Source organism: Macaca fascicularis, chromosome 16 (assembly GCF_037993035.2).
Source record: "Macaca fascicularis isolate 582-1 chromosome 16, T2T-MFA8v1.1".
NCBI classification, from domain to species: Eukaryota; Metazoa; Chordata; class Mammalia; order Primates; family Cercopithecidae; genus Macaca; species Macaca fascicularis.
Genome location: NC_088390.1, coordinates 64,795,202 through 64,817,840, shown reverse-complemented (window position 1 = coordinate 64,817,840; position 22,639 = coordinate 64,795,202). Strand labels below are relative to the sequence as shown.

At 48.0% G+C, this 22,639-nt stretch overlaps 1 protein-coding gene across 1 annotated transcript; it reads left to right on the top strand.

Annotated features, from left to right (window-relative positions):
• The first annotated feature begins 525 nt into the window (after positions 1-525).
• Positions 526-14,721, top strand: DUSP3 (dual specificity phosphatase 3). The gene is made up of 3 exons (XM_005584373.4): positions 526-703; positions 4,548-4,774; positions 11,051-14,721. The coding sequence occupies exons 1-3, from the start codon at positions 579-581 to the stop codon at positions 11,254-11,256; spliced, it is 558 nt and encodes a 185-aa protein (XP_005584430.2). The 5' UTR covers positions 526-578; the 3' UTR covers positions 11,257-14,721.
• The last annotated feature ends 7,918 nt before the right edge of the window (positions 14,722-22,639 follow it).

Sequence of the window (22,639 nt, the reverse complement as noted above, 5' to 3'; positions counted from 1 at the left end):
CCAGCACAGGGTGTAGCACCCACTGGGTGCTCAACGCATTTGTTGATGAAGGACCAACACTTATTGAGTGCTCGCCATGCAGTGCTGGGTGCCTTCCTTGAATGTCACATTTAACTCTTCCAGCAATCACCTGGGCGCTTGATTCTGTCAAGCGCCCGGGTGATGCCTCCACAGCAGGGAGCCGCTCACGAGCCGAACCCCGCGGTCCCTGTAATCCTGAAAGACTGAAGGAACCTCTAGGTGTACCCCCGCCACAGAAACGTTTATTGGGCCCTGCATTTAATTCAGGGAAGGAAGTTACCGCGCTTCCCAGTTTACAAAGATACACAAACGGCCTGGACCGGGATGGGGCGAGGATTCCCGAGACTCGAGGGCGGTGGCGTCTCCCCCCGGGGACGCGCCCAGGAGTGGCGCGCTGGGCCCCCGCGTCACGGCGCCCGCGCTCCTCAGCTCCCGGAGCCCTGCGGGCCCGCCCCTGGGGCGGGACTGGGCGGCTCCCGGAGCGAGCCCCCGCCCAGCTGACCCGCCGCTCTCCGCCTCGCTTGCTCCTGCCGGGCTTGCTGGGCCCCGCCGCCGCCATGTCCGGCTCGTTCGAGCTCTCGGTGCAGGATCTCAACGACCTGCTCTCGGACGGCAGCGGCTGCTACAGCCTCCCGAGCCAACCCTGCAACGAGGTCACCCCGCGGATCTACGTGGGCAACGCGTGAGTCCCCCCAGTGAGCCCGGCCCCGCCGTCCCTCTCGGGACGCCCCGCCCACTCGAGGCCGGGGTCGGGGTGTCGCGAGTCTTGGGTTGGGGGAGCCCGGGCGCGATCGCCCCTCCGGGAGCCACAGCGGGGGCTTGGGAGGTGGCTGGAGTCGACGCCTACCCCAGCGCGTGGGGCCAAGGAACTGGAACCCTGCCTGGCCGGGCGCGGCCATTCCCCGTCGCGGGGTGCACGGAGCCCGGGGGGCGCCTGCCTGGGTCCTCAGCCGCCACCCCCTTGGGGCTTGGCCTTGGGCGGGGTCGGGGCTACCATGTTCACTTAACAGGTGGCCCTCGGTCGCCCGGCCGGTCTCCTGCCAGCGCGTCATGTGACAGCTGCCTGGTTCTGCAGTGAGGTCACCGCGGAATGTCTGCCTTCGCCGCCATGGCAACGGGCCGACGTCACAATTCGGGCATGGAATTTTCCTGGCCCGGCAGTCCCGGATCAGGGAACCTAAACACCCCAAACGAGCGAGTCCGGGGAGCTGGGCCGGGATTTCCAGGCCCCCACCTTCCAGATGTGGTTTGATTTACAGGAGATTCTAGAACGGTCCACTGATAATCCCCCTAAGGACCTGAGCCACTACCTAGAAAAGGCTCTTGACCTTTCACTCCCAGGCTCTGTCACCCTGGCTGGAGGGCGCGATCTCGGCTCACTGCAACCTCTGCCTCCTGGGTTCAAGCAATTCTCCTGCCTCAGCCTCCCGAGTAGCTGGGATTACAGGTGCCCACCACCATGCCTGGCTAATTTTTGTATTTTTAGTAGAGACGGGGTTTTGCCATATTGGTCAGGCTGGTCTCTTGGCCAGGCTGGTCTCAAACTCCTGCCCGCGTCGGCCTCCAAAAGTGCTGGGATTACAGGCGTTAGCCACTGCGCCTGGCCAGTAAGAATTTTTTTTTAAATTTAAATTTTAAAATTTTTTATAGTAAGAATGTCTAATCAGCAGAAGAGAACCAGTGTTAGAATTCTGAGATGTGAAATAGGAGCCACAAGAAAGAATAGATTAGCATGCCTGTACAGCCTTGGAAAGGCTCAGGTTGGATTTTCATGAGACTCTGAGGACCCAGTTACCAAAATCCTAAGCTCCATGGCTCAGCCCAAGGATGGCATGTTGAAAATTCAAAACTAACCCTCCTCCCATTTTACAGAGGAGGAAATGGTGGCTCAGAGTGTGTGAGGGACTACAAGGACAGGGTCAATGTCTTGTTCATGTATGTATTTCCTGACCTCTGCTAGGACCTGCTGTTCAGCCTGCCAAGGACTGCCACAGAAATGGGGTTCATCGTGGAACTAGAAGGGGTCCATCAGGCCCTAGCCTCATGGGGACAGTTCTCATCCATTCCATCATTCATTCACCAGTCTGAGCGCCTACTTTATGTCAGGCACTGTACAATGTTCATTCATAGTAGAGATAGTAATAATGATAATGGTAAATTTTTTGAATATTGAATTATTAATAGTATTAGAGGCCTGGCGCGGTGGCTCACACCTGTGATCCCAGCACTTTGGGAGGCTGAGGCAGGCGGATCACCTGAGGTCAGCAGTTCAAGACCAGCCTGACCAACATGGTGAAACCCTGTCTCTAATGAAAATACAAAAATTAGCTGGGCGTGGTGGCCGACGCCTGTAGTCCCAGCTACTTGGGAGGCTGAGGGAGGAGAATCGTTTGAACCCGGGAGGTGAGGTTGCAGTGAGCCGAGATCGTGCCATTGCACTCCAGCCGGGCAACAAGAGTGAAACTCCATCTAAAAAAAAAAAAGTATTAGAGAAGGGAGATGAATGGGGGTGACTCTTCAAAGGATTTTTTTCTATCAGCCACTGCTTTACAGTCTTGTGCAGTGTCCTAAGCAGGAATAAACAGAGTCCCACAGTGTCAGCCAAAGGCTTCAGGAATTGCAAAGCTCTAGAGACACCCTTCCTCTTGCCCCAAGCAGCAAGCAGGCCTTGTTAGCCTCAGGAACGCCGCTTGCTTGGGCAGCTTGGTCATTCAGCTGTCATCACTTCCCAAGTGGAAACCAAGGTTGTGCACGTCTGGTGTAGCCAGAGTGGCAATTGCTGATGGCCCCTGTAGAAAATACATCCCTTGCCCTCTAAGCACATCTGACTTTGACTTGGCCAGGGGTGTGGAGGTTCCTCAACAGGAAGGATCAGTGAGCACCAAGCACCAAGAGGACTTGGGCTCCATCCCCTTAACAAAATCAGGGCTGCAGCCATGTCCTCACAAGGCAGAGACAGAGCCTGTGTGAGCCACATTTGCCAGGCCTTGGGGGTTTTGCAGCAGATGTGGGCATGAGAGGCAGAGTGAGGTGTAAGATAGAGCAGGGCTGGATGTCGGGAGAAAGGAGATCTTCCCCCAGCTCTGCCACCGGCAGCACATGGGGCCTGTGCTCATCCCTCTGCTCATCCTGTTGGCCCTGAGTTCAAGCTCTGTTAAGCGGGGATATTGCCATCCTTGTTCCTCACAGGGCTGCTCGCAGTAAGCAAACAAGATCACATAGGAGGTGACATTTTATAAAGTATAAACTGCCATTTGGGCTGGGATGTTTTGTGAGATGAAATAAAAGGGCCTTTTCACCATTCAAACCAATTATGATTTTTATTTTTATTTTATTTTATTTTATTTTATTTTTCAAGACAGAGTCTTACTCTGTCACCCAGGCTAGAGTGCAATAGCATAATCTCGGCTCACTGCAACCTCCAACTCCCGGGTTCAAGTGATTCTCTTGTCTCAGCCTCCCGAGTAGCTGGGATTACAGGCCTGTACCACCACACCTGGCTAATTTGTGTATTTTTAGTAGAAACGGGGTTTCACCATGTTGGCCAGGCTGGTCCCGAACTCCCGACCTCAGGTGATCCACATGCCTCGGCCTCCCAGAGTGCTGGGATTACAAGTGTGAGCCACTGCACCCAGCCTTAGATCAATTATTTTGTAACGTCCCATAGTTCTGTTGGGGCCACTTACTCCCCAAGTACTAAATCACCCAAAAGAGCTTTGGAAATGTAGCTAGTGGAAGGTGGTAGGTAGGATCCCTCTAGGGGGCAGGGAGGGGGCTGCCTGGCGCATGACAAATTTATTTTTCTACACTCATTCACCACTTATTTATTCAGCACCTACTATGTGGCAGGTACTATAGCAGGTGGTGGGGAAACAGACTTAAAGCAGACATGGTTCCTCTCTCAAGGAGCTCAAAGCCTGGATGTCTAAACACAGAAGCACAATCAAGCATTAGAATCGTAGTGCTCACTACCATGTCCGGCTCTGTCAACGGAATAGCCCATTTAATGCTCATAAGAACCTCAGGGAGAAGGCACTGTTATCCCCATTTTACAGAGAGGGAAACTGAGGCACAGAAAGGTTAAATGGCTTCTTAAGGTTGCCTGGCTAGTACCTGGGCTGGGTGCAGATCCAGTTAGTCTGGTTCCAGAGCCCATTTGTAACCAGTTGGCTATGTACACCCCCACCACAGCTTAGGGAGCATGGGGCCAAATGGAATGGAGGGGAGACAAACACTGCAGAGGGTGTGAAAGATGAGAGGGCACATTTCTCCAGAAAAGGTGGAAAAGAGCATTCCAGAGGGAACAGCATGGCTATGAAACCACCAGTCTATTTGGGGAAGCTGCTGGCAATTCGATATGGCCAGAGTCAGGGAGGAGGTCATAAGTTGAGGCAGGAGAAGCCGGCAGGGGCCAGAGCATGGAGGGGTTCCTTGCTTTGCCAAGAGGTTTAAATCCTCCTTCATCTTCCTCCCCCTGGGGCTGCCATTTGGTTGGTTAATCATCCCCACCATTGTCTCCCGTCCAGGTCTGTGGCTCAGGATATCCCCAAGCTGCAGAAACTAGGCATCACCCATGTTCTGAACGCGGCTGAGGGCAGGTCCTTCATGCACGTCAACACCAATGCCAACTTCTACAAGGACTCCGGCATCACATACCTGGGCATCAAGGCCAATGACACACAGGAGTTCAACCTCAGCGCTTACTTTGAAAGGGCTGCTGACTTCATCGACCAGGCTTTGGCTCAAAAGAATGGTAAGGGACCTCCCGCCAGGAAAAGATGGGAGGCAGCTTTGACTAGACTATCCCTCTGGAAAACAGGCCCACAACAGGTGTCTTCTTGGAAACCTCCTTGTTTCCCATCTTCTGGGGTGAATGACAGAGCTGTAGGTCTCTCTCTGCTCACCTGGCTGCCTGTCAAGTGGCCCCATGTGTCACAGGATGTGCAACTCATTCACACCGTGGCAGCCCCAGGGTCCTTGCATTTGATTGCACTTTGGCTGGAGGTTGGTTTCCAGTTGCTTACACATCCCCCATTCGAACAGCTGTAACGATGAGGAAGACGTGTTCATGTGTTCATGTGCATGGCAGGAAGTCCTGAGGTGAAAGAGCATAGGGGCTGGTTGATTCAGCAGTTCCGTGGTGGCATCTGGACCAGGCCCTTTCCCTTTCTCTCTTCTGCCACCTCAGTGTTGGGTGCTCCCGTCCTGGTCCCAAGATGGGATCTGGTCACCACATCCAAGCAGGACAAAGTACAGCAGATGAGACACTGCAGCTATCTCTTCCCACCTTTTCTCTCTCTCTCTCTCTCTCTTTTTTCTGAGACGGAGTCACACTCTTGTTGCCCAGGCTGGAGTGCAATGGCGCGATCTCGGCTCACCACAACCTCCACCTCCTGGGTTCAAGTGATTCTCCTGCCTCAGCCTCTTGAGTAGCTGGGATTACAGGCATGTGCCACCACGCCTGGCTAATTTTGTATTTGTAGTAGAGATGGGGTTTCACCATGTTGATCAGGCTGGTCTCGAACTCCTGACCTCAGATGATCCGCCCACCTCGGCCTCGGCCTCCCAAAGTGCTGGGATTATAGGCATGAGCCACCGCACCCAGCCACTCTCTCTTTTTTAAAGAGACAGGGTCTTGCTACATTTTCTAGACTGGTCTCCAACTCCTGGCCTCAAGCAATCCTCTCACCTCAGCCTCCTGAATAGCTGGGACTACAAGCCCATGCCACCATGCCTGGTCTCTCTCTTTTTTTAAGAACAAGTAAAACATTTCCCAGAAATTCCCCTCACATCTCATTGGCTAGAGATTCATGTGACTGCCTGGCAAGGGGAAAAGGGGTAGCTGTGGTCGGCTTAGGTTGGCAGTCAGCAAACCACAGCCCCCCCAGCCAAATCTTCCAGCCACTTAAAAAACACTTTCTGCAGCCCCCAAAGGTAAGGTAAGACTGAAGGAGAACTACCAAGGTGCTGGCAGTCACCAAGGCGTTACAGCAAGAAACCCTAGAAGGCCACAAAGCAGACATCAGCTGAGCAGGCTGGGCCACTCGCCCTTTCTCCCTTTCTGCTTTTAGCTATTTCTCTCAGCTCCTCCCTTAGCCTCTTCCTCCCTCCCCACCCCAAACCCTCCCAGCGGAGGGGACCCCCATGAGGTGTGATCAGCCTTGGCTCTACTACTCTGATGATTCTTGGGCCCAGCAGCCTCACCGTCTGAATTATTTCCAGTAAACACAATTTTCTAGACCACTGGACAGTGCACGCTCAGGGCTCAGAGAGAAGCTTTACTGTGGGAGTATCTGCAGACTTTGCTGACAGGCCCCTCATGGTCCTTGCCGGTCACTGTCACCCCCCACCCTGCCCACGCCCTCCACTCCAGCTGTACTGAGCTCCTCACCCTGTGTAGACATAGGCTGAGTGAAGGGGAAGGATTTTGTTGTTCTCATGTAATATCAATTGGTCATTCATTCAGGGAATTTCAAGCTCTCTGACTTTGTTTCCACTTCCCAAAACCTAGGAACATTCTCTTTTTTTGACCTCCTGTCTCAGTCCAGGTGTGCTGGGTCTTCAGTCTGAAAAGTTCTCTATGCCTCTCCCTACCCGGTCCTCTGGCAAACTCCACCTCGTCCTTGGCATGGTGTCCTCTCTTCCATGAAACCTGCCCACAGGCTGGGTCCACTTTGTTCCTTGTCCGTCTCCTTAGCACATAGTAGGTACACCACAAATGATTAATGAGCAAGTGATGAAGAATTCCATGGGCTCTAATGCCAAGTATAAATGCTTCCAAGAATGAGTGGCTAAGTGAGTCAACAGAAACATGCTGGCCTCCGACAGGGAGTGGGGTCCAGGGACCCATCACTGACAGCTAGGTGGGATGGCTGAGGATGCTCAAGAGGGAGCAGTCACTTCCAGCTGGGAAAACCAAGGGAGGCTTCATGGAGGAGGTGGCATCTGGGCTGGGCTTAGAGGAATGGGAGGTTGAACTGGCCCCTTTCCCAGTAGGCTCTGTGTGCACTGGGCATGCAAAGTATGTTCTAGATGGTGAGGTGGCTGCTCTGCAGAGGGTCTCATTCCTAGGGTGGGGCAGGGGAAGCCCCATTCTGAATATTTTGGGCATACAGGCCAGAGGGTGAATGGGCAAGAAAGTGGAGGACTCCTGCTTCCTGATTTGGAAGGCATTGAGAAAATAGAGTGGTGTTTTGCAGGTAGGGTGATGGGAGCAGAAGAGACTCTGTTGGACTCTGGGCTAGCAGATTCCTTGCCAAACAATGCCCTTATAGAGGTGTTAGTAGGTAATAATTCACTCAGCTAGTCAGGAAATATTTATTGAGCACAAGGTGTATGCTAGAGATTGTAACACATCCAAAAATCAATGCCCCACATTTCTTGCCTTTGTTTTTTTTTTTTTTTTTTTTGAGATGGAGTCTGGCTCTTGTCACCCAGGCTGGAGTGCAGTGGCGCAATCTAAGCTCACTGCAACCTCCACCTCCCAGGTTCAAGTGATTCTCCTGCCTCAGCCTCCTGAGTAACTGGGATTACAGGCATGTGCCACTACGCCCAGCTAATTTTTGTATTTTTAGTAGAGACGGGGTTTTGCCTTGTTGGCCAGGATGGTCTCGAACTCCTGACCTCAGGTGATCCACCCACCTCGGCCTCCCAAAGTGCTGGGATTACAGGTGTGAGCCACCGTACCCAGCCATTTCTTGCTCTTAAGGAATTCGTCCTCTGGGAGAGAAAGTCGATCTGCGCATGTCTGGCAATGACACGGGACCAGGGCTGCTGTAGCTGAGGGTGTACCAGGTGCCACCAGAGGATGCCCAGTATTGGGTAACATTTATTGAGTGCTCATGGATGCCAGGTGCTAACCTAGAGGATTCATGTGTCATCTCCTTTAATCTTCTAACCACCTTGTGCAATGGGTACTATTGGCCAGATAAGAAAACTGAGGCACCTTGAGGTAGGTAGATCATGAGTTAATAACCAGTGTATTGGTCAGGATTCTCTAGAAAAAACAGGACCAATAGAATATACAGTGGTCCTCCGCATCTATGTATGGGAACTGGTCTGGGTGCTGTGGCTTTACAGGTTACCTTGTGCCATACGTGTGAAACAAGGGCCTTCTAATGGCCAACCCACCCTTAATGCTGGCCAGTCTATTTTACACAAAGTTTTAAGTTTTCCTGGCATCAGAGTACTCCATAGTCTCCCTTAAATCCTGTCTTGAAAATTTTCAACATATTTCCTAGTAGGGTGGGCTTATTTGTGCCTGACCCATGCTTCTTCGAGACAAAACACCACGCTTACACCACACACACACCACAAAACAAAGAACAGGTAAAAGGGCACACACACACTTGCAGTGTATGTGCACAGTGTATGTGGGTTCCACATCTGTGGATTCAACCAACCGCAGACTGAAAATATTAAAAACAACATAAAAAAATGTTATGTCTGTACTGAACATGTACAGACTTTTTTCCTTGTTATTCTCTAGATGATATAGTCTAATAACTGTTTACATTGTCTTGGGTATCATAAGTCATCTGGAGATGATTTAAAGTATAGGGGAGGATGTGCAGAGGTTATTTGCATATATGATGTCATTTTATAATCAGGAACTTGAGCATCTGTGGATTTGGATATCTGCAGGAGGTCCTGGAACCAATCTCCCCTGTGGATATTGACAGATGGTGTCTATTTTATATATATATATATATATATATATACACACACACACACACACACACTATATTAAAATATGTTATATATATTTTTTAATAAAAATAAACCTGTATATAAATACATAATATATAATATATATTATAAATATATAAATACATAATTATATGTAATCTATTTTACATAATTATGTTTTAAATTTAAATTTAATTGTATATAATATTAATATATTTATATAATATAAATATATAATTATATTAAATATTTTATTTAATATAATTATATCTAATATATGATATAATTTTATCATTCATAATTTTATATAATATAATATATAATTATATAATTATATTATATAGTTATGTGTTTTATATTTACATATAAGATATATGTTATATGTAGTCTCTATATATTACATATATTTACATAATATATAGTTTATATGTATATTAATATATTTTTTTTAAGACAGAGTCTTGCTCTGTCACCCAGGCTGGAATGTAGTGGCCCAATCTTGGCTCACTGCAGCCTTGACCTCCCAGGCTCAAGGGATCCTCCTGCCTTGGCCTCCAGGTAGCTGGGACTACAAGCATGCGTCACCACCCTGGCTATTTCTTTTTTTTTTTTTTTTTGAGAGACGGCATCTTACTATGTTGACCAGGTTTGTCTTGAACTCCTGGCCTCAAGTGATTCTCCAGCCTCTGCCTCCCAAAGCATTGGGATTACAGGTGTGAGCCACCGCACCTGGCCATATATTAGTTTATATATATTTATTATATTGATTTATATATACATATATGATTTATTTTAAGGGATTGACTCATATGCTTCTCAGAGCTGGGAAGTCTGAAGTGAGGCAAGCTAGCAGGCTGGAAACTTTGGCAGGATTTCTGTGTAACAGTCGAGGTGTAATATGTCTTCTCCAGGAAACCTCAATCTTTGTCCATTAGGTCTTCAACTGTTTTGATGAGGCCCACCCACATTATCAAGGGTGGTCCCCTTTTACTTAAAGTCAACTGTCTGTAGATGCTAATTACAGCTACAGAATACCTTCACAGCAATATCTAGATGAGTGTTTGATCAAGTGACTGGGCATTGTGCATTAGCCAAATGGATGCATTTTACCATTACAATCAGTCAGTCAAATTTAAACCTGGGTTCATATGGCTTCAACAATGTGGGGTTTTTTTCTTTTTTCTTTTTTTTTTTTTGAGACAGAGTCTCACTCTGTTGCCCAGGCTGGAGTGCAGTGGTGCGATCTCGGCTCACCTCAACCTCCGCCTCCTGGGTTAAAGCAATTCTCCTGCCTCAGCCTCCCAAGTAGCTGGGACTACAGGCGCACGCTGCCATGCCTGGCCAATTTTTTGTATTTCAGTAAAGATGGGGTTTCACCGTGTTGCCTAGGCTGGTCGTGAACTCCTGAGTTTAGGCAATCCGCCTGCCTCAGCCTCCCAAAGTGTTGGGATTACAGGCGTGAACCACCACGCCTGGCCTTTTTTTTTTTTTTTTTTTTGAGACGGAGTCTCGCCCTGTCACCCAGGCTGGAGTGCAATGGCTCAATCTGAGTTCACTGCAACCTCCGCCTCCTGGGTTCAAGCAATTATCCTGCCTCATCCTTCCGAGTAGCTGGGATTACAGGCGCACGCCACCATGCCTGGCTAATTTTTTTGTATCTTTAGTAGAGATGGGGTTTCGCTATGTTGGCCAGGTTGGTCTCGAACTCCTGACCTCGTGATCCACTTGCCTCGGCCTCCCAAAGTGCTGGGATTACAGGCATAAGCCACCGCACCCGGCCCCTTGCAGGCTTCTGACAGCACAGATGGGTTTCACCCACTTTCCTACTCTGTGGGCTCGTCCACCTCATATCTGTGTGCTGCCTCCATGTTGCTTCTGCTAAGTGGTGGGCTGGTCATTCTTTGTATTTATCTTTCTACTGTGGATGGGCCTTTGGGGGTTTCTAGCTGGGGTCCATGATGTACAGTGCTGCCTATGAACATTCTGACCCATGTTTGTGAAAGTGAATGCGTATCTCTATTGGACCTGGGCCTGGGAGTGGGATTGCTGGGCCAGAGGGGATGCACGTGTTCAGTTTGAGGAGATGCTGCCTTGCCACACAACTTTCCAAAGTGGTTGTTCCAATTCACACCCCACCTCCCCCAGCCATGCAGAAGAGCTCCAGTTGCCCCGTATCTTCACCAGCACTTTGGGTTTTCCATCCTTTTCATTTTAGCCATTCTGGCGGGCACACAGTGGCGTGACATTGTGGTTTTAAGTGGCACTTCACGGAAGAGTCTTGACCGATGCCATGGTGTGATGGGACGCCCCCAGCTCACCGCGTCTCCCCTGTTTCTTACAGGCCGGGTGCTCGTCCACTGCCGGGAAGGTTACAGCCGCTCTCCAACGCTAGTTATTGCCTACCTCATGATGCGGCAGAAGATGGATGTCAAGTCTGCCCTGAGCATCGTGAGGCAGAACCGTGAGATTGGCCCCAACGATGGCTTCCTGGCCCAGCTGTGCCAGCTCAATGACAGACTAGCCAAGGAGGGGAAGTTGAAACCCTAGGGCATCCCCGCTGCCTCTGCTTAGAGGTCTACGGGGGAGGCCGTGGGCAACGATGTCCCGAGCTGCCATGTTTAGGAAACACACTGTACCCTGCTCCCAACATCACAAGGCACTTGTCTACAAGTCTGTCTCAACACAGTCCTGGGCCACTTTCCCCACCCTGGGGAGTACACAAAGAAGCTTGCCAAGGGGGGCGTCCTCGCTCCCCAGTTGTCCTGTTTCTGTAACTTTCGATGTCTTTTCCCTAGGATGGGGGCTCAGAGGGGGAAGGCCTGTGGCCTGCATGCTTCCCGATGGCCCAGGGCAGGAGGTGTGTGGAAGCGTAAGGCCTAGGATGCTCATAGAGGTCCCTCATGACCTCCCTTCCCCTACTCCCAAATCCTCTCTTGAGTGGGGACCTCAACACCTTGAGCTCTAGTAAAGGAACTATGCAAATGCAGGCCACTCTCCCCGCCACGTCTGTGCCCCCCACTGTCCCCACAGCCTTCCACACCCTGTACATAGGCAGAGCTCTCACGTCTTGAGGTCCGGAGCTGGGGCAGGGGTGTCTGTCAGTCATTAGTGGATGGAGATTCCCATAGCAAGGCTGCATTGAATGATTTCCTTAGGAAGAATGGTCCCTACACAAAGAGGCCTTGTGTGGGCAAACCTGGAGAACCCTCCTAAATCCATAGAGTTTTCAAAATGTGAATCTTTGGAAGCCTTGAGTTCAGAATCTGCTGCTCTGGAATATTTCGCTTTGACCTTATCTCAGTCACTTCATTTTTGAGAAGAGCGATGCCTTGGGCATGCTTTCTTTTTTTTTCTCTCTCTTTTAGAAAACAGGGTGTTGAAGTCCAACCTATTTAAAAACCCCACCATTTGGAGAATTACAAGGGTTTTGTCCTGAATTACAGCGCTGGCAAGCCCAAGCCACTCGTGCTAACTGCTTTTTGTCTTGGTTGCTATTCCAAGAACAGAAGGAGGAAGTTGGCCAATTACAGCATGTGTGCATGGGTGTGTGTGGGGGGTGCCTCTCAGAAATGCGGCCAGAAGACAGCAGGGAAGTGAAAAGTCCCAGGCACACACCCTGCCCATTGCAGGTGGCTCTTAGAGCTCTCTGGTGCCAGCATGGGATTCCTGAAGTGACTCAGCCAGGCAGACACAAGACATGGCGGAGTATCCAAATGGATCCTTTACTGGTGGTAGAGCAAAAAAACCCAAACGCAGTCAGCCTTTCAAAAGACTTTCTAAGGATGATATTGGAATGCACTACCCCTCACATGTGTATGCACATTTGCCAGAATATAAGAGTTTTGTTTTAAACACAGTCTTGTTAGGATTTTACATTATTATTATTATGGAAAGTGATTGTGATGCTATTTATCTTCAGGGTCACTCTGGGCAAAGAGAAGGTCCTCAGCCATGCCCCCAGCACCTTGCACATAGTTGTCTGATAAAAGTTTAAGAAATTAAATGCTTTTTGAGCACCAAATATACATAGGGCATTGTTCTGGTGGGTGTTTCACGCTCCCAGAAGCCTGAATTCATGGTAGGATCACTTGCAAGGCCTTGTGAAGGTATCTTACCTAAAATGAAATATCAGGGACTTTTGTTGACTATTTACAACTCAGTTTTACATTTAAATTCAGGCAGTGTTAATATGCCAAGGTGGGGAATGTGCCTTTTTCAGAGTTGGCCAGGAGCTCCTGGCTGGGACACGGAGAAGCAGGTGTGGTGTAAGGCCTCACTCCCGGCTATGAAGGTCTCTGATCACACAGGAGCAGTCCTGCCCAGCCTGGTCATTTGCTGTCCACTTTTCTCTGTGACCACAGCAGCCCTGAACAACTAGGATGTGTCTTCTTCTCCAGATAGTGAAAAAGGTGTCCAGATAAACCCACCTAAGTGAAATGGCCATCCTCTAAACTGGGTACCTCACTGCACAGCTTCCAGGTAGCCTTCCAACTTAATCTAACTTGAGCCTCACAATAACCCTGTAAAGTTAGTAGAGCTTGTTCTTGTATTGTGGCCTTTATTAAAAAAGGAATTGAGGTTCAGAATGATTAAGGGCATGGCCCCCAGGGTTGTCCAGCTCTATAAGGTGGAGCTGGGTAAGATTTTGGGTTTGCTGCTCCCTGAAGCTGGATTCTTTCATATGATACTCTTTTGCAAGAAAAGGGCTCCCTGGGATTTCCAGGTGTACTGCACATGCCCTTGATCCAGCTCCGGAGAAGCAAGTAAAAAGGGTGGGTCCCTCATAGGCTAGAATGTGCAGCTCTTTCTCCAGGTGGGATGTAGTACCCCTAAGCAGAGCTTTCTGCTCTGCTCCTGGAAGAGGCTAGGGAGCTGGGGCTGGGGCTCCCCTCCCATGCCCAGGAAGTGGTCACCCCATGGGACAGGCACAGCTACTTACGTGAACACAGCAGGTTGGTGTGGCTGGCTAACTAGGACCTCTCGAAAGCCTCTGTGGGGGCATGAGGGAGAAAAGGCCACTGGGAGAATTACTGCCTTTACTTTGGAACTACTTTTATGCTGATAACTTGGGATTTCTTGATAGTCCTTCACCCCCAAAACCCCGTATTTACTTAACGAGATTTAGCTCCTAGTTCTTCAAGTAAAATAAAAGTCTCTTGTGTAAGAGCCAACACATGCCCAGTTGTGGATGGGAGCTGTTCCTGGACAGCCTTCTACCGCCTGGGAAGTGTTGGAACAGGAACTCAGGGTGCCCTTACCCCCTCCCCAGACCTGATCCCTTTCTTTGACAGAGCACCATCCAGGCAAAATTAGAGCGCCAAATGGTTTTCTTCTCAATCTTAAAGCAGTATACCGTTCCACAGGCTGGTCTGTGTCCCTGCCACTCTGAGTTATCCAGAAACCACCACCTACAAATGAGGGGACTCATCTAGAAGACCTCTAAGGTCCCTTTTGGCTCTGAGGGGTCTCTAATAATCCCCACTTGGAATTAAGCACCGCAAGGAAATTATGGGTATGTGAGTCATAATGTGATGGCCAGCAGGTGGCGCTGCCTTCCACCCATGGTGATGGATGGTTCGGAAAGGGAATGTTGGGGCCTTTTGTGCCACAAGTTAAGATGCTACTGTTTTAATAAAAATAAATAAAGCACTGATCTTCAATTTGAAGACATGAGCTTTTCTCGCAGGAAATTTTCTTTTTCACAGAACTGGTGTCAGGAATCACTGAAGGGCTAACAGTGATGGTCCTTCCAAGTCAAGGTTTTAACCTGATTGGAAATAGAAGACATTTCAGGTTGAGAGAACAGATTGGTTGGAAGCTTAAATTTTGTTGCCTCTTAACTCCGCCAGATTTTAGGGTAATTTGATTGTGAAAGAGTGAATTTTCTGGACAGAAAAGGGAGAGCTACCAAATTGTTTTTTTATTTTTTAAAGGAAGTTTAATGTCCATTGTATCACAAATCAGTGTTAAAACACCAAAACTGTAGCCAAAATAAATGTCTTACATTACAAAGGTATTGTTTTTTTTTTTTTGTCCTTCTTATCACAGTTGATTTTCTTTTATGTTTTTATGCTTAGCTTTTTTCGTGAGGGCTTAGCTTTTATATTTGCTTTTTCTAACTTTTTAAAAATAATCATCTTTAAAACATAGCTGTTCTGAGCTAGTTATAGGTTCCATGATGGTCCTGTTTATGCAGTAGATATTGATGAACATCTCTCCAGTACCAGAAATGTTCTGTTAGGAATATTCTTAGGTAGAATGGCCCACCTGGATGAAGGAGGTAAGATTTGTACTCCTAAGACAGTAGGGGACTAGGGTGTTCATCTCAAGGTAGCCTCACGTGATGACTGGGTGGCATTTTGGGATTTGAGTGATCCTGCAATTGAACAGTCCCTAAACATATCCCCTTCCCCCAGATGCCTTAAATTCCACTATTGGTGTTATGTTCCTTTGAATAAAAAACCTTAGAGAAAGTGGGTGCCTTTTCTCCCAGACAGAAGTCTGGGCAGAGAAAGCCCCTTGAGGTTCCTGTTGCCTCTATCATATGAAGCAATTGGACTCGTTCACTATTTGTCAAACCTCTGACAACATAATCTTTATGGTTCTACACAAAATCTAAAGGCAGAGCACTAAAATATAAAACAGGTAAAAGTGTTTTTAAGTATAATTTTAAAAATTTTTCATTAAAAATAATATGATATGTATATAGTAATACACTTAAACAATGCAAAAGGCTTATGTGGAAAAGTGAGTCACTTGCTCCTTCAATTTCTCTCCCCATAAGCATATCCTTACAGGAAAATCTCAAGCATATATAAGCACACACATGTGCACACATGTGTATATACAGAGATCTCTGCTTTGTTGTTTGTTTTGCTTAGCTTACATTTTAGTTATTGTTTTTATCGTTCTACCCCATTCATCTTAACAGCTACATGGCCTCCATTGTGTATGGATGTGCAAATAAAGACAAGGTGATCTGGACATCCCTCAATGCAGGCTACTGCCTAAAAGCAGAAGTTTTCCCTCCCAATCCAGATACTTCCTTTTTACCACCTACCAGTGGGAGCAAAATCTGTCTTAAAATGCAGCCAATAAGGAGAATCCTCAGTTTCTATTAATTAGAGATAGGGGCCTCCTCCAGAACCAAGTAGAGAATTAAACAAGATGACCTTTGAGATTCCTTCCAGATCAAGGATTCTATGATCCCAAGGAGTCAAAGGAACGTAATATACTTTCCAAATTTGGCCTGTCATTCAAAGTCTGGTCCAAATGTCACAATTTTTTTTTTTTTTTTTTTTTTTTTTAGACGGAGTCTCGCTCTGTCGCCCAGGCTGGAGTGCAGTGGCCGGATCTCAGCTCACTGCAAGCTCTGCCTCCGGGGTTTACGCCATTCTCCTGCCTCAGTCTCCTGAGTAGCTGGGACTACAGGTGCCCACCACCTCACCTGGCTAGTTTTTTGTATTTTTTAGTAGAGACAGGGTTTCACCGGGTTAGCCAGGATGGTCTCAATCTCCTGACCTCGTGATCCGCCCGTCTCGGCCTCCCAAAGTGCTGGGATTACAGGCTTGAGCCACCACACCCGGCCCAAATGTCACATCTTACCATAAGTATCCCAGACCCTCCCCAGGGGAAAGAGATTGTTCTCTCCTTTGAAGGCCCATAAGAAAATTGTCCTTTTAAAAAAATGCATCTGGTGAGGATGTGAAGCAACAGGAACTCTTTGTTTCAATGGGGAATGCAAAATGGTACAGCCACTTTGGAGGACGGTTTGCAGTTTAGTTTCCTGCAAAACTACACATACTTTTATTGCACAATCCAGCAGTCATGCTCCTTGGTATTTATTCAAATGATTTGAAAACTTATGTTCATATAAAAACCTGCACACAGCTGCATGTGGTGGCTCATGCCTGTAATCCCAGCACTTTGGGAGGCTGAGGTGGCAGATTACTTGAGGTTAGGAGTTTGAGAACACTCAGGCCAACGTGGGGAAACCCCTTCTCTACTAAAAATACAAAAATTAGCCAGGTGCGGTGGTGCTCACCTGTAATCCCACCTACTCGGGAGGCTGAGGCAGGAGAATCACTTGAACTCAGGAGGCGGAGATTGCAGTGAGCTGAGATCACGGCACTGTCCTCCAGCCTGGGAGACAGAGTGAGACTCCGTCTTAAAACAAAAAACCTGTGCAAAATATTAATACCACCTTTATTAATAATTGCCAGAACTTGAAAGCAACCAAGATGTCCTTCAGTAGGTGACAATAGGAGACTAGATAAACCGTGGTAAATCAAGACGATGGAGTATTACTCAGTGCTAAAAAGAAAAAAGCTGTTCATGCCATGGAAAGACATGGAGGGCCGGGTGCGGTGGCTCATGCCTGTAATCCCAGCACTTTGGGAGGCCGAGGTGGGTGGATCACCTGAGGTCAGGAGTTTGTGCCCAGCCTGACCAACATGAAGAAACCCCGTCTCCACTAAAAAAAAAAAAAAAAAAAAAAAAAAAAAAAAAATTAGCCAGGCATGGTGATGCATGCCTGTAATCCCAACTACTCGGGAGGCTGAGGCAGGAGAATTGCTTGAACCTGGGAGGTGGAGGTTGTGGTGAGCTGAGATCGTGTCATTGCACTCTAGCCTGGGCAAAAACAAAACAAAACATGGAGGAACCCCAAATGAATATTTGTGAAATAAGTGAAAGAAGCCAATCTGAAAAGACTATGTATGGGTATATTCCAACTCTACAGGACATCCTGGAAAAGGCAAAAATAAAGGTACAGTAAAAAGATCAGTCATTGCCAGGGGTTGGGGAAAGTTGGGGAGGGATGAATAGGCAGAGCACATAGTTTTTTTGGACGATGAAAATACTGCTAATCTATGTGATATTATAATGGTAGATGTATGTCATTATACATTTGTCCAAAGCCGCAGGATGTACAACACTAATGCTGTGATGTAAACCATAGACTTCAGGTAATAATGATGTGTCATGTAGGCTCATCAATCATAGCAAATGCACTACTCTGGTGGCGGGATGTTGATAACGGGGGCGGCTGTACATGTGTGGGCACAGGAGGCACGTGATAAATCTCTGTGCCATCCACTCAGTTTTGCTGTGAACCTAAAACTGCTCCAGAAAAAAAAATAAAGTCTTTTTTTTAGAAAAAAGCACCCAAACTTTTTTTCAGTGGCACTGACCACCTTCCATCTGGTGGTGGAGTTGTCTGGATGCAGAAATTATTTCTTCCATGGTATGCAAGCTCCTGGAGAGGGAGTGCATGTCCTCCTTGCTTTATTAAACGTTTGGCAAGTGAACATTGGAAGAAGCAACTCGACAGAAACAAAAGCTAGTAAATCATCACATGGAAAAACAGTTTTTCTAGAAATTAAGGTTCAACTATTAAATTCAATTTTTAAAAAAATCGGCTGGGTGCCACTGGTGGCTCCCGCCTGCAATCCCAGCACTTAGTGGGATTGTGGGAACACCTGAGGTCAGGAGTTCAAGACCGGCCTGGCCAACATGGCGAAACCCCATCTCTACCAAAAAAACAAAAAAAAACCAAAAAAATTAGCTGGGTGTGGTGGCTGGAGCCTGTAGTCCCAGCTACTTGGGAGGCTGAGGCAGGAGAATTGCTTGAACCCAGGAGATGGAGGTTACATGAGCTGAGATCGCGCCACTGCACTCCCACCTGGGCAACAGAGCAAGACTCTGTCTAAAAAAAAGAAAAAATCAACAGCCCAAACCCAGTGTCGACGATCTTGTTTATGGGTTGAACTGCATTTCTCCCAAATGCGTATATTGAAGTCCTAAGTTGCAGTACCTGAGAATGTGACCTTATTTGGAAATAGGGCTATTACAGATGCAATTCGTTAAGATGAGATCATTAGGCAGGGCCTAATCTAATATGCCTGACATCCTCAGGAAAAGGGGAAAACTCGAACACAGAGAGAACATCATGTGAAGATAAAGGCAGGGATTGGGGGTGACGCTTCTGCAAGCCAGTGAATGCCAAAGCTTGTCAGCAGTCAGCAGAAGGCAGGTAAAAGGCCTTTGTCACTGTCCTCGAAGGAACCAACTTTGCCAGCGTCTTGAACTTGCACACCTAACCTCCAGCGCTGTGAGACGACTTCTGTTGTTTATGCCACCCAGTTTGTGGTACTCAGTTACGGCAGCCTCAGCAAAGTGCCGTCTATGAGAGCCTCTATTTTGTGGGTGAGGGCAGGCACCAGGCCGGGTTTTCTGGAAAACAGCCGTGTCATATCCTCATCAGACCCACCAAACTCTTCACACTCCCTCAGACACAGCATTCACTTCCAGAAATAACTCTGAAGTTTTTGTTTTTTTTTTAACTTTGTAGAATACTACTCAGCCAAAAAAAAAAAAAAGAAAAAAAGGAACACGTTACTGATACGTACAACTTTGATAATGGAAATAATGCTGAGTGAAAAAAGAAAAATCCCCAAAGGCTAAAAACTAATTGATTCCATTTATATAACTTTTTTTTTTTTTTTTTTGAGACAGTCTCACTCTGTCACCCAGGCTGGAGCACAGTGGTGCGATCTTGGCTCATTGCAACTTCCACCTCCTGGGTTCAAGCGATTCTCTTGCCTTAGCTTCCCAAGTAGCTGGGATTACAGGTGTGTGCCACCATGCCCAGCTAATTTTTGTATTTTTAGTAGAGACAGGGTTTTGCCATGTTGGTCAGGCTGGTCTCGAACTCCTAACCTCAAGTGATCTGCCTGCCTCGGCCTCCCAAAGTGCTGGGATTACATGAGTGAGTCACTGCACCTGGCTGCATTTATGTGACAATTTTGAAGTGAAAAAAAAAAGAGACAGAAATGGAGATTAGATGAGTAGTTGCCAGGGGTTAGTTGTGGGAGGGAGGGCAAAGGAGGGAAGGAGGTGGGCAACAGGAGAAAGACTTGTGATCACAGAGCTGTGCTTTATCTTGACTGTGGTGGATCCCCAAATTTACACGTGACAAGATTGCACAGAACTAAGTATACACACACGTGAATGTGTGTGCCCACAGAGAGTACAGGTTAAACCACGGGAGATGTGGGTAAGATTGGTAAATTGTGCCAATATCAATATCCTAGTTGTGCTATTGTCTTATAGTTTCTCAAGGTATTATTGTTGGGGGAAACTGGATAAAGGATACATGGAGTCTGTTTTTTTTTTTTTTTTTTTAATTTTTTGAGACAGGGTCTCACTCCGTCATCCCGGCTGGAGTGCAGTGGCACAAGTATGGCTCACTGCAGCCTCAACCTCAACCTCAAGTGATCCTCCCACCTTAGCCTCCCGAGTAGCTGAGACCACAGGCGTGCGACACCATATGCCCAGCTAATTTTTAAATTTTTTGTAGAGACTAGGTCTCATCATGTTGCCCAGGCTTTTATTTATTTCTTATAAGTATATTTAAATTTATAATTATATCCTAATTTAAAAATTTTAATTTAAAAAATTACTCCGAGGCCAGGTGTGGTGGCTCAAGCCTCTAATCCCAGCACCTTGGGAGGCTGAGTTGGGCAGATCACCTGAGGTCAGAAGTTTGAGACCAGCCTGACTAACATGGAGAAACCCGTCTCTACTAAAAATACAAAATTAGCCGGGTGTGGTGGTGCATGCCTGTAATCCCAGCTACTCGGGAGGCTGAGGCAGGAGAATTACTTGAACCTGGGAGGTGGAGATTGTATTGAGCCAAGATTGTGCCACTGCACTCTAGCCTGGGCCACAGAGAGACTCTGAAAAAAAAAAAAAAAAAAAAAAAAAAAATTCAGTCATACAAGGATGTTCATAGCAGCCTCGCTGAAAATAGGAAAAAAACTGGAAATAACCTAAACTACTCACAATAGGAGTCAGCTAAAACCCTGGGGGTTTAATTCCAGGGAATACTGTGAATAATGACAAGTTTGTGGACTGAGTAAAAATAAAGAGCTGTCAATGACTTAACATTAAATGAAATGGCAGATGTCACAGCAGGTTCTCACTGAGCCATTGGGAGGGGTGGAGATCATTTAGAAGTTCAAGTCCACTGGATTCTTCTTTTTCCATTTAATATTACTTCACTTCCAAATAAGGAAAGGACAGGAAATCACGTCCGGTCCTGAGCCTTGCCTTCCTGCAGTCACCCGCAGGTGGCAGACGTGTTCCAGGGATGAACCCTGCTGCCTCTTCAATGCAGATGGTCCAGCTGCTCCCAACAGCAGGTGGGGCTATAAGCATCCATCCTACCTGCTCAAGGAACCCAGGCATCAGAACTGCTCTCTCCCAAGTCCATTGTGAGAAGGCAGTCGTCTGGCCATGAGAGGGTTAACAGTCCACATTCCAGATCGAGGGAAAAGGAGGCTGGAGGGTCATAGACAAGGGGAGGGGGCGCGGAGGGCCAGCTTCTCACAACACTACCGGCTCTGCTGGGAGAGATAGATCACCCCCAACAATGGCCACAGCTGTTTTCATCTGCCCTGAAGGAAACTGACTTAGGAAGCAGGTATCAGAGAGGGCCCTTCCTGAGGGGGCTTCTGTCTGGCTTGTAAAACTGTCAGAGCAGCTGCATTCATGTGTCGGATGATGGATGATGGAAAGGAGGACAGTGGGCTGCAGATGGACACAGCGACTTGCAAGTTGAGGCAGGTGGCAAAGGGCTTGCAGAGGCTCTGCAGGTGGGGCATACTGATTCATTACCCAGTTAAAATACCAGGAAGATATGGGCAGCCTGTTCGCAGGAGCTGCTTGTCCTCAAACCATCTGTCTTCAATGAAAGCTTCCTCTGGCCCTCCTTTCTCTTCTGGCACCTCAGGTGTGAACCTTTCTCCCCCATGCCTCTACCGGCCCTCCCCTCCCTGCCGCCCCGGCCCTGTGCCGCTTATCATATGCAGGGCCAATAAGGCAATTTCTTCTAGCTTCTTTGTGACCAGTCGGTCCTGGGATGGCTTCATGGAACACATCCTGTGGTGTGCACCAATGAAGCTCTCCATACAGGACTCAAAAATGTTTTTGAAAAATGTAACCAGCTGGAAGACAAGAAAATAAAATGTCAGCACTAAAAACGCTGGCTGTGGCTTTTGCTAAGGAAAGGAATTTGGTGTTGTCTGCTTGCACGCACAGCCTGGTTGGGGAAATGACTGTCTTCAGTATATCACCCTGCGAGCCACAGTGAGTGCCCTGGCTCGGAAGTGCCTGTCACGGTGCACAGGATCCCCGAGGAGCATGAGCTGGGATTTCCTCTGTGCTCTCCATCACAGGAGCCTGAGTGACCAGCGCATCCTCGGTTTGTAACCAGAATCCTGCCCCATCTCCCAAGTGGGCACCCTTGCTCTGGCCCTCTAGTTCTCTCTCTTGCCTTCCGGAGAATGCCAAGAGAGGCTTTCTTAGGTCAATCAATGCTGAGACTTGTGAAGTTAGGACGGATGGGATTTCTTTAAAAGCATCATTTTGCCTCTAGCTGGGTCTATGGAGGTCAGACACCCCTTGGGCCATTTGTTGGTGGGGTGACAAATGAACTTGGCCTGAGAAATGGAGTAGGCTGGGCTCAGCCCCACGAAGCACTCGGAACTGCACATTCTCTTTGTTGAGCGGGTCCACAGTTTGTTTTGAGAATGCCTGAGGGCCCAGGGAGACAGACAATTAAAAGCCGGAGCTCATTTTGATATCTGAAAACCACAGCCGCCAGCACGTGGGAGGTGCCGGAGAGCAGGCTTGGGCCCTGCCTCACACGCCCCCTCTCTCTGGGTCACCTGGGAGTGCCAGCAGCAATTTGGAAGTTTGCTGAGCTAGAGGAGAAGTCTTTGGCGAGGGTTTGCTCTGAGCACACCCCTTTCCCTCCCCCCCGGGGGGGCTGAGGGAAACATGGGACCAGCCCTGTCCCAGCCTGTCCTCATTGGCTGGCATGAGGCAGAGGGGGGCTTTAAAAAGGCGACCGTGTCCGCTGGAGACC

Excerpts from the sequence above, each read along its gene's own strand:
- DUSP3 (XM_005584373.4), top strand. The coding sequence starts at position 579 with ATGTCCGGCTCGTTCGAGCTCTCGGTGCAGGATCTCAACGACCTGCTC. Across the intron at positions 704-4,547 it reads CGGATCTACGTGGGCAACGC|GTCTGTGGCTCAGGATATCC; the intron begins GTGAGTCCCCCC and ends TCTCCCGTCCAG. Across the intron at positions 4,775-11,050 it reads GGCTTTGGCTCAAAAGAATG|GCCGGGTGCTCGTCCACTGC; the intron begins GTAAGGGACCTC and ends TGTTTCTTACAG.